Here is a 12,411-nt window from a genome sequence, read left to right as displayed (position 1 = left end):
TAGTCTCTTAGTTTAAATCCAAAATTAGTTTTCTTAAGTAGTCCTGACCAATTATTGCTCAATTACAATGCTATAGGTCGTGAAATAATCGGAGCTGCCTTCAAAGAATTTGTCTATTCAAGTTAAAAAGAAACTTCTAATGCATGAACAATGGCCGAATCCAAGGTCACAGATATTAACCATAGGATTTTGTTTTTACTACAATCTAATGTTGAACTAAAACTTGAACTATCCTCCATAACTCGCTTTTATGTAAGGATAAAAGAGATAGTAAGGCAGTCATGACCTGGAAAAAGAACAGCAGTTATCATTTTTGTTTTTATAATCACTAAAGAATCCTTAACCTTAAAAGTAATCATGTTAAGTTTCCATAATAAAAATCAGATTCAAAACAGTCCTGGAACTCAAGCTCCAGGGAATAAAGCGCAAACATTCAATCACCAACAAACAAATGTGCATTCAAACCAAATCACAAAGCGTTAAACTTTCTACCAGCTGTCCAGCTCTTTCCGTTCTCTCTCTCTCACACACCATATCTCACAAACACTTCCTGAGCTTCCCGCAACAACACCTTTGGGTGCTCCTTGCTTCAGCCCTCTATCTTTTGAATATTTTTCTGGATGTCTGGCCATGATTTGGTTACAAAGTGTACCCTCAGTAGCCCTTCAGCTACTAGTCCTTCTGACTTGAAGCATAATCTGATTCCTCCTGACTGTAAGGCTGTTTTTCATTGACATATAAATTCAAATATTTACAAACCCAGTCTTCGTCCGACCTGTACTTTGGCCAGAAGACGGTGGGATGAAGAATAGATTCCTTAGTCCATACAAAGCAACAATATTTAATAATCTTTTTCCCTTGTACAAGTATTATTTTTTCAATTCCACAACATCCTGCCCAATGGACTTTCTGGAGGTATGTTGTAAGGGACCCCGCCTCCATTTCCATTACCTTTTTTCTTTTTTTTGTTCTCCCGGAGGTTTTTTCCTTACCCACGGCACAGCCCATATTGAGTCCCTTCGTTAGTTCCTTATTAACTACTAAAACTCAATTCCGGCCACCAAGGCAATACTTAAATGTCAATTTTCTTACCCTGGTCTGTGCACAGAGTTGCCTGGCCCCTTTTTGCCATATTTTCTATCGACCTCCTTTCATTGTCTGATTCAGATGTCTCTCTTGTGGGATTCGTACAAGTCGCCCATGGGAGCGAACCAAACCGGGACACGAGACCGCTCCTCAATTGGGAATGGGACGCGTCTTCCCAGTGTCCAGGGCCCAGCCACCAGCCACCACCACCCCCGGCGATGGAAGAACATCCCAGACAGTCCCCAATCCTGAGAAACAAAGCTTATTCACTTCAATAATTTCAGTCTGAGACGAGATCTGAATCAGTAGTGTCATTTATTTTACCCTTGCAAGAGGGTGCGATGTCCACTGTCTACAAGGCAGGGACACACTCACACACTCACACACAATTCAACGAATACACAATATTTATGTAATTTGGTTCCTATTTCTTTATCCCATTGCTCCTCCCCGTTTGCATCTTCCCCTTCTCTAAGACCGGCACCCATTACTCCTGTTTATCTCTTGCCTTACCCGGCCTTGTCTGTGACAAAATGCTTATTTCTGGCCTCACAAGACCTTTTGACCACATCCTGCTGTGGCCCATTGTTAGGTATTATCTACTTCCTCCATCTGTGCTTTCCCCAACCATACTGATCCTTATGACCTTCTAATTGGGGTTTGTTCCTGTGTTTCTGTAAAAATGGGAAACAGATGCTTATAACTACTGCTTGTGCAAGCATATCTGGCTTAACCTACATCCTCACAGCACCTTATCTATCTGTAACATCTACCATTGTTTTGCAGTCACATTTCATTCTTGCATACAATTTTAGCTAATAGAAAAACAATTATGTATTTCCTCCACATAGTTTGCATTCTTGTTGACTCAGCTCTTAGTTGAAACAATTACACACTAGTGTGAGTTCATTTACCCTGCATAAGTAATTATAATTGCCGAAGTAACACTACTTTACCTATACCCCACATATTGTCATATGCATGTGTCCATGTATACAGAGGAACCTTGATTATCCAGGCAAGATGGGCTGGCACTCTTTTCGTTTGGATAATTGATTATTCAGTTAATCAATTCAATGCCTTTCCTCTGGGGCTTGGAGTTTTCTGTAAAGTCTACTCCCTGTTCAGGAGATAAGGCAGCAACACAGCGCGTGCGTGGGCTCCTGGCCCGCCCCAACTCCGTCCGCCCCCCAAACCCTATCCAATACCGCCCACTGCCTGTCCCTAACACCGCCCCCCCCATCCGCCTTCTCCCCCACCCCCAAGCGTCCCCCCTATCCACCCCTACCTCCTCTCGGGGGCAGCCGGACTGGACCCGAACAATAAGACTGCTACTGCCTTTTGGGGAGTCAGTCGCCAAATAGCGTGCATGTCCCGCGCGCGTACACACACACACACCAACGTTTTGACAGGTTCCACCTCTGCCCTGTACCAGACAATGTTAGGAAGATTCGGGTAAAAAATGAGGTCTGCAGATGCTGGAGATAACAGCTGAAAATGTGTTGCAGGTTAAAGCACAGCAGGTTAGGCAGCATCCAAGGAATAGGAAGTTCGACGTTTTGAGATTCCTGATGAAGGGCTTATGCCCGAAATGTCGAATTTCCTATTCCTTGGATGCTGCCTAACCTGCTGTGCTTTAACCAGCAACACATTTTCAAATGTTAGGAAGATTATCTGGGAAAGGGGGATTTAGGGTACACGCCTGTGTAGAACTCCAGGGAAAGTGTGGGAAGAGAGAGAGAGTGGGAGGTCAGTCATAGACGGTGCCTGCTCTCCCATCAGTCTAGGACTAGTCTCGGCAGCACTTTTAATCACGAAACAAAAGGTGCGATCAGTGTTTGGACACACGTCTTTGATGTAATGTTTCTGTCTGGACCTCAGGATCTCCTTCAGATAATTGGTATTCAGATAATTAAGAGTTTTTCTGTATTCTGAATCCCAAGTCACTACTGCACTGTAGCCAATGTATCAAAGTAACAATATACCATTCTGCAGCATTTGGCAAGATCTGGTGAAATACATAATATTTTGCATTTGCGTCTGAAACTGTAATCATATAAGTCTTGAGAAAACTGCAAGACGTCAGCTACTGAATATTATCTGACCATTTGGTACCCTTGCCTAACTAAATTACTAAAGCTACGTGAGTGATCTTTGATTTCGTGCAATTGTAAACTACCCTGGGGACCTTTTTTATTTGTGGAGAAAGTGAGGACTGCCGACGCTGGAGATCCGAGCTGAAAATGTGTTGCTGGAAAAGCACAGCAGGTCAGGCAGCATCCAAGGAACAGGAGATTCGACGTTTTGGGCATGAGCCCTTCTTCAGGAATGATTCCTGAAGAAGGGCTCATGCCCGAAACGTCGAATTTCCTGCCCCTTGGATGCTGCCTGACCTTTTTTTATTTGTCTCAATTAAACACAATTGGTAAATGTAAAATAAATGCATGCATCAATACAAGTTCCTATTTACTGAAGGGATTTAAATTGCCCTTGATATCATCATTAATCTATAATGCTATTGTGTTTGTTCGACAATAAGGAATGGCATTAAAATCATGTAAACTGACATTTTATGCCTTGACAAAGAACCAAATGGTCACTGTTCTTCCACCTGTCTGTCACCTTTTCTCTCTCCTGTTTTCTATTTGTTTTCTGTCCCCTTTCTCCTATATGCTTCTCTTATACTTTCATTTATAAAAATCACACAACACCAGGTTGTGGTTCAACAGATTTGTTTGGAAGCACTAGCTTTCAGAGGACTCCTTCTTCATCAGGTAGCTTTGGAGCAGAACCATAAGACACAGAATTCTGTATCTTATGGTCCTGTTCCATTGCTACCTGATGAAGGAACAGCGCTCCGAAAGCTAATGTTTCCAAATAAACCTATGGGACTATAACCTGGTGTTGTGATTTTTTAACTTTGTCCAGTCCAACACCAGCTCGTCCACATCATGACTTTCATTTTTGTATAGCTGTCTCTAATCCACTGTTCACTCATCTCCTCTATGCAAGCCCTGCCTTGTCTTTTCTCCTTTCATCTTTGGTCTGCTTCCTATCTACCATCCTCTCTATGCCAAACCCTAACTCTCACCTTTGCCATACGAGTGGCTATCCAAATGCCCTGTTTATTCACACATTAACCTTTATATCTACAGAGATGTCTTCTTTTCTGTAGTATTTAGTCTCCAACTGCCTCCAAAGGCCTGGAGCTCCATAACCTCTCTGCCTCTCTTTCCTCTTTTAATGTGCTCCCTCAAACCTACTTCTTTGACTCATCCTTTTGGTCTGAAAATGTGTTGCTGGAAAAGCGCAGCAGGTCAGGCAGCATCCAAGGAACAGGAAATTCGACGTTTCGGGCATAAGCCCTTCATCAGGATGAAGGGCTTATGCCGAAACGTCGAATTTCCTGTTCCTTGAATGCTGCCTGACCTGCGCTTTTCCAGCAACACGTTTTCAGCTCTGATCTCCAGCATCTGCAGACCTCACTTTCTCCTCATCCTTTTGGTCCTCTGCCTATTGCCATCTTATGTTACATCAAATTGTGCTTTGCAAGCCTTCTATGAAGTGCCTAGGGACTTTATTCTTTAAAGAGCTTACATAACTGCAACTTGTTGTATTTGAATCTGTGCATTTCACAGTCAATATGAGTTAATATTATTGTTTCAATCAATGTAGGTACCAGTTGGCAGTGACAAAGTACAAAGAAAGGGAACAAAGAAGCAGCAGCATTTACAATCAGAATAACCCTTGGAATCCTGCTGTTTATTTTGCTGGCTTTATTGATGATGAAAATATTCAAAATGAGGTTTGTTTTAATGTGTATTAAAAACATTGTTTGATTGTGGAGATACAATTTTCCTTGATCTACCAACTATGGATTACAGTCGTGATTACCCAAAGAAACTGAGAGTGTACAAAGTTTTAAAAAATCACACAACACCAAGTTATAGTCCAACAGGTTTAATTGGAAGCACACTAGCTTTCGGAGCGATGTCACCTGATGAAGGAGCGTCGCTCCGAAAGCTAGTGTGCTTCCAATTAAACCTGTTGGACTATAACTTGGTGTTGTGTGATTTTTAACTTTGTACAACCCAGTCCAACACCGGCATCTCCAAATCAAAACTGAGTGGTGTGAGAATAATTCCAGGCTATTGTTGTGTACCACAGGACATTTGAAAGATAACTGCCCTGTGCAGTTCATCAAGCCACGGTAACACAATGTGCTGGGTTTGCTGAGTCCAGTCAGGGTACCTTTTGAGTAACAATGATTGGCATCATTACCCTGGTCTAAAGACAGATTTTACTCAGGCTCCATGTACCACTGTGTTGTGTTAGAATGCAATCATATATGATGCTGGAATTGGTTAGGTCTTGTTGCTTTTACATGCCACTAATTAAGCTTCCACTTAGGAAGAAGGACCCCCAGTGGTGATTCAGTGTAAGCTGATGGTCCAAATATCCATCTACAATGTCATAACGACTAGAATAATTTAGGATATCTGGTCAGCATGGATGAGTTGGACTGGAAAGTCTGTTTCTATGCTGTACCGCTCTATGACTCTGACCTTTCATCTATTTGCTCTGCTAGTGGTGGTCAGTTTTACCCCCATTGTTTCAGGAAAGGAATGAAGACAATTTGTATTTCTTTTAATCAGTTTTGTGCCAAAATTGTAACCAAACTCCTATTTCTTTTCATGTTTATTGACAGGATCTGGTAGCTTGGATTACAGCCGGCTTTCTCCACATTCCCCACTCAGAGGATGTTCCAAATACTGCCACAGCTGGAAATGGTGTTGGCTTCTATTTAAAGCCAGTAAACTACTTTCAGACTGATCCATCTATTAGTGCCGAAGATGCTGTCTACATTGACTCTGCTCTGGATGTAGAAAGATGCGAGAACAACCCTGTAGCATGTACACCAGAGTATGCTACCTGTATTCCCTATTTCCCAGATTTTACCTATGGAACAGACTGAAAATAGTAGCTGTTAATAATTTAACAGGATGTAATTAGATTGAAAAGAGAAGTTAATCATGACCATCATTCCCTCTAATTTTCTTTCCGCCTGCACTGGACTCCAAGGACCGTGTACAGCAGCAACATCAGGTACCGAAGTCAATGCTGTGATCAGTGTACCAATGCTGTTTGTCATGTACGGAACCCTGGAAATGTTGCACACATCCAATTGTGCAGCTTAGAGGGAACTTTGCTCATGACTAACCATCGCTTTCAATGAAACTCTATTGTTTCTTCGTGAATGAATCATTTAAATAGACCCCTCATGATCCACTTGCAGTTTCTCCAGTTCTACTAATCACATTGGGGTTGATAGACATTATGTACAAGCTGTTGTTTTCTTATATGGTGGTTAGTAGTCCCAGTAATCCAATGTCAAACAATGAAGGAGAGTACAGAATGGGCTGCTCAAATTTCTGCACTTGACACTGACCTTGTGTGCTGGCCAAGCTTCTTTATTCACCAAACTTTAATGGACAAGAAATCCTGCCGAGGACATGCAGGTCCTCGGCATCCTCCACCGCTGTTCCCGACGCCTGGAGGAAGAACGCCTCATCTTCTGCCTTGGAACACTTCAACCCCAGGGTATCAGTGTGGACTTCACCAGTTTCCTCATTTCCCCTCCCCCCGCCTTACCCCAGTTCCAACCTTCCAGCTCAGCACCATCCTCATGACCCGTCCTACCTGCCAATCTCCCTTCCTACCCATCCGCTCCACCCTCCTCTCTGACCTATCACCTCCATTCCCACCCCCATTGACCTATTGTACTCTTTGCTACCTTCTCCCCATTCCCCTCCCCCAACCGACCTCCCCATTTATCTCTCCACCCTGAAGGCTCCCTGTCTCCATTCCTGATGAAGGGCTTTTGCCTGAAACGTCAATTTTCCTGCTCCTCGGATGCTGCCTGACCTACTGCGCTTTTCCAGCATCACTCTGATCTAAACTCTGGTTTCCAGCATCTGCAGTCGTCGCTTTTGCCTAAGAAATCCTGCTAGTCTGCAGCAACTACCACACTCAAATTCTAAGCATGTACAGCTAATGCACAAAGCTCAGTGACTAGAGAATAACTCTCCCTTAATTCCCTACTGGTTGAAAACAGCACATTTAGTACCTGGTTGGCTTGTTGAGTGACCTCTTCATGCCTTGTTGTAACTGTTGATTTAAGTGACCAAGTGACAGGTAAGGGAACTTTACATGTTTGGGCTTAGACTGACACTTCATGACAACATAATGAAAGATGTGTCAAAGCCATGGTACAATGCTTGAAATGTCTCAAAGTTAAGATTGGCTGCATCAGTTATGACTAATTAAACATTTTTAACCAACTTAATTTCCAAGTTTGTTAAAGAACTTTGAGGATTTTTAAAATATTTTGAAAGCTCCAGTCCAAAAGGAGAGTTGATTTTAATGAAGTCAAAGGTTTCTAGTGATTCACAAGTCAAATGTTATTTTTATTATGTGGAATTTCTGAATTTTCTAGCATATTTTAGGAGTGAGAGGGATTAAATTCAATGATTTAAGGGCAGCACGGTGGCTCGGGTCCCCGGTGCTTAGCACTGCTGCCTCACAGCATCAGGGACCCAGGTTTGATTCCCGCCTCATGCAATTGTCCATGTGGAGTTTGCACATTCTCCTTGTGTCTGTGTGGATTCCCTTCCGGGTGCTCCGGTTTCCTCCCACAATCCAAAGATGTGCTGGTCAGGTGAATTAGCCATGCTAAATTGCCCATAATATTTGGGGATGTGTAGGTTCGGTGCACTAGTCAGAGGTAAGTATAGGGAATGGGTCTGGGTGGGTTGCTCTTCGGAGGGTCAGTGTGGACTTGTTGGGCTGAAGGGCCTGTTTCACACTGTAGGGATTCTATGATTCCATTTGTTTCTTTTCCCCAAACAAGTCATAAAGTTAGTTACGACAAGCATAATGGAGATTTGTTTATCTTATCTCACTGTTAGATAGAATTGTTACTTTATAAACAACTTTACTTTTTTTACATTGCAAGCAAGTACATCCATGGGCTACATATTTCAGTGTTATAAACTGAATTACTTTGGCATATCCCAACAATAATGTGCTAAATATTTTATTTCTTCTAGACATTAATGGGCCACTTTTGCAAAATATATATATGTATTATATATAAAGGACTAAATAAATGTATCAACCATGGTCATCGTCAGAGGTACATAACCAATAAAGCTTTTGAATCACAAACTTTGTCACTGGGAAAGCCTGGTAGTGACCACTGTTACCAAGTGAAAAGTGTTCTTTTAAAATTACTGGTAATGCTGCATCAGGGTAACCGTCTTAAGCAATAAGGCCATCTGTCAATTTTAAAACGGTGTGTATTGCAGGTTTACACTGGTTAGACTGGATCTGTGGTTTCTCATTTTACATCAGGTGGTGATATGGAAACTATACCAAGAGCAGTCATTTTTTTCCCGAGGAAATGTAATCTCTGTAAAGTGGTTTGGTTAGATTGCTGTTGAGGAAACAAAATGACACCATCAACATAAATGTTTTCATTTCCTTGTTGCATCTGCATCACAGTGGCTCAGTAATTAGCACTGCTCCCTCACAGTGCCAGGGACCCGGGTTCAAATCCCACCTTGGGCAACTGTGCAAACTCCACATAGACATTCTCCCCAAGTCTGCGTGAGTTTCCTCGGGTGCTCCAGTTTCCTCCCACAGTCCAAAGATGTGCAGGTAAGGTGAATTGGCCATGCTAAATTGCCCGTAGTGTTAGGTAGATTAGTCAGAGGTAAATGTAAAGGAATGGGTGTAGGTGGGTTGCTCTTCGGAGGGTTGGTGTGGACTTGTTGGGCTGAAGGGCCTGTTTCCACACTGTAGGGAATCTAATCTAAAAATCAGGATCCATTCTATGGACTTTGTATACTAGCTTAGTGTAAAGATTTTCTTTTTTAACTATTTATTTTACAAAGATTAACAACACAGATTTAAGTGGCTGTCTTCCTTAAATGTTCATTGCTGATGTCCTGACCAACTCCTTATGATTATGCTAAAGAGTGCATTTGATCCCGTGAAAGTAAAGGCAGTGAAGTCAGATCACCTCAGTGTTACCTTTGTTTAATACAATAACTGTTCTCACTTTTCTCTGTTTAGGAATCATTTCCTTTTAGATTCACAGAATTGATTGATGAAGTGTTGCTCGTTAAGCATTATGAAATGGCAGACTGTGTAGTGTTCAGGAGTTTTGGCATACCTGTTGCTGTAATCACCAGTTTGGGTCATATATTTTGTAAAATAATTAAATTCATAGTGATTTCAAATCAGGCATTTGAAATCATTTTGGCATTTTGTAACCACACAACACTGGTCACCATACTAAGGGAAGAATGTTACTGCATTACCAGAAGTTCAGAGCTGGATTACTCAACTTACTAGAATGAGCAATTGACTTATGAGAAAGGCTGAATAGGCTAAGCCAATAGCCTCTGGAATTAAGAGTCAGAGGTGACTTAATTGAAACCGAAGATCCTGAGGGGACTTGATTGGAGAATGTCAAAAGGGTTTTTCCTCTTGTGAGAGAATCTAAAACTAAAGGTCATCGTTTTTAAAAAAAGGGACACTCCGTTTAAAACACAGATATCACAGCATTTTTTCACTGAGTTGAGAGTCTTTGGCTGTCCTCCCCACAAAAGGCAGTGGATACAGCATCTTTAAACATTTTTAAGGGAGAGGTAGTTTGATTCTTGATTACCAAGAGGTTGGAAGGTTATTGGGGCTATGCCGAAATGTGGGATTGGATTTCAAGTCGGATCAGCTATGTCTTATTAAATGGGAGAGGAAGCTTGAAGGACTTAATGGTCTACTCTTATTCCTTGTTGACACGTTTTTAAAAAATTATGTGGGACTTGAAATATAGCTTTCATCTTTTCATATTTTAAAACTGCAAAACACTGTCTATAATATAGCAGCAATAACAGCTTACATTTATAAAGCTTCTGTAATGAAATAAAATGTCCCAAGGTGCTTTGCACGAACATTTGAAAACAAGGTATAACATTAAGCACATGAGAAGATATTAGGTCAGATGTCTACAACTATGGTCAAGAAGGTTGATTTTAAGGAATGTTTTATAAACAGAAAGCAAAGGAGCAAGTTATAGGAGGGTATTGCAGAATTTAGGACAAAGATAAATAAGGGCACGATCACCATTATTGAAGTGATTAAAGACTGAGGATGTACAAGAGACAAGAGTTAGGTAAACGAAGATAGAAAGTTTGAGGCTAAAATAGAATGCGGAGGGAAGGGGACAAAGCCATGGAGAGATTTGAAAATAAGGGTAAAAATTTAGAAATCAAGACATAGCTTGGCAGGAGCACAGGGGTGTTAGCACAATAGGATTTGGTGAAATTAATGACGTGGTCAGCAGTGTTTTGATCGACCTCAAATAGGAAAACTTGATGCAACTCAGTTACATGTTCCCTGTTGCCCAAATCTTCCCCACCATGATAACCAAGTCAGTCTAAAGCTGCAAAGGTTATGTAATTAAAATTCATTGTTTGTGAACTGAAGAGGGATTAATGGAAATAATTTATATTGTTGCCTTTTTGGAGTTGGATTTCCATCTGAAAATGTGATGAATATGGGGATTACACATCAGCTGCTGATTACTATTAAGCACTAACTTTTGGTAAATACACAAAAGGTGCCATTAGTGATACAAAGAAACATTTGATAAACCTCAAAGTCTTAGGTTTGAACTGTCGTTGAGTAACACCTACATCATAATAAGAGATTCAGATTGGTTCAAAATATGTCAAGTTGGTTGAGGGCAGCAGTAACATTGTGCTCCACCAGGATTCTAGCTGATCAACACTATCCACTAATTTGATTGAGAAATCTGAGAGTAGCTGTTGATTATATAAACCTTGAGTGTGCCCCATCTTAAATCAGTGAGGAGAAATGGGCAAATAAAAAATGAACAATTTTTAAATCGAGATGAATGAATTACCCAGGTTCAGTTCCCGACTCAGGCGACTGTGTGGAGTTTGCACGTTCTCCCCGTGTCTGCGTGGGTTTCCTCCGGGTGCTCCAGTTTCCTCCCACAGTCCAAAGATGTGCGGGTCAGGTGAATTGGCTATGCTAAATTGCCTTTAGTGTTAGGTAAGGGGTAAATATAGGGGTATGGGTGGGTTGCGCTTCGGCGGGTCGGTGTGGACTTGTTGGGCCGAAGGGCCTGTTTCCACACTGTAAGTAATCTAATCTAATCTAATCTAATCTAATCTTTGAACCACATTTCTAAGGCTGTCTCATTCTATGGTAAAGCAGCAATCGTTCGCTTCAGAAGGTGGCACTGTTCTCCAATACTTCTGTAGTTCAATTATTTACATACTTTTAATAAAGATCACGTTAAATGTTATTTAGACTCCATGTGGTACGCTATCACTGAATTATATAGGCAAGATTTTAACTGAGGAATTCAGGTGGTCACTGTAATTATTGTAAAGTCTCAGCATGCCAGTTGTGTGTCATTTAGCTTTGTTGGCTGCATGGCTGGTTGGTTTATGAAACAGGATGACACCAAAAGTGCAGGTTCAATTCCTGTACTGACTGTGGTTATTGTGCAGGTCTTGCCTTCTCACCCTTGTCTGAGGCGTTTTTAACTTCTATGTTTAATTTACTACCAGTTGTGTATCTCTAATGAGAGAGTGCGACAATGTGACTTTAAATGCCAATACCAAATTTGCTTCTGACTCTTTAAAAGTATATTTAACCCTTTTTATTCGGAATGATCTTAAAATAAGGAGTAATTTGATGCACTTGAGTGAATCGTATATTCATGCAGTAATTTGCAGTTATTTCCATTTTTTAAATTGACAATTATATATGTAACTATTAGTCAACAGAAAACAATGTAACTTCCTGTATAATGAGCTTGTAACAATGTTGCATCTCCTTTTCAGTAAAAGATTTGATGGATGAGGCAATGTGTTTCAAGAAATGTTATTTATCATTGCAGTGCAAAGTGCTTGATATGTCATTACACCTATTTAGAGAAGGTATTTTGGAGATCAGCCAGATTTGTTGTTCTGTGACAAATGACCATAATGTATGTTCAAAGTTACAAGACACAAGCAGAAGAGGAATATTTCCAACACCCTCCTCCTACTGTAGCAACCTAAAGGAGTATTTCTTACTGTATCACAAGTGTACAGTGTACAGGTAAACAGGGTATCACAAATATCTGTTTTATTTTTCAATTGTAGCCAGTTTCAGTTCATTTAATCTCCAAGTTCTGTGTTAGCGAATACATCTACATATAATTGTTTTATACTGACAGAAAAG

General features: G+C 40.9%; 1 protein-coding gene across 2 annotated transcripts in view; it reads left to right on the top strand.

The window, feature by feature from the left end:
* The window catches only part of LOC132830714 (membrane primary amine oxidase-like), a 41,607-nt gene extending 29,611 nt beyond the window's left edge, over window positions 1-11,996 (top strand). Inside the window, exons 3-4 of one of the 2 annotated variants that reach the window (XM_060848537.1) lie at window positions 4,762-4,891; window positions 5,795-11,996. In XM_060848537.1, the coding sequence (XP_060704520.1) occupies window positions 4,762-4,891; window positions 5,795-6,061 (397 nt within the window). In that variant the 3' untranslated portion in view covers window positions 6,062-11,996. The remainder of the gene's footprint in view (window positions 1-4,761; window positions 4,892-5,794) is intronic. The other variant, XM_060848538.1, reaches the window with a different exon arrangement.
* The last annotated feature ends 415 nt before the right edge of the window (window positions 11,997-12,411 follow it).

This window comes from Hemiscyllium ocellatum, chromosome 32, assembly GCF_020745735.1.
Source record: "Hemiscyllium ocellatum isolate sHemOce1 chromosome 32, sHemOce1.pat.X.cur, whole genome shotgun sequence".
Taxonomy (NCBI): domain Eukaryota; kingdom Metazoa; phylum Chordata; class Chondrichthyes; order Orectolobiformes; family Hemiscylliidae; genus Hemiscyllium; species Hemiscyllium ocellatum.
The sequence above is the reverse complement of the archived record's forward strand: the minus strand, read 5'-3'. Positions and strand labels throughout refer to the sequence as shown.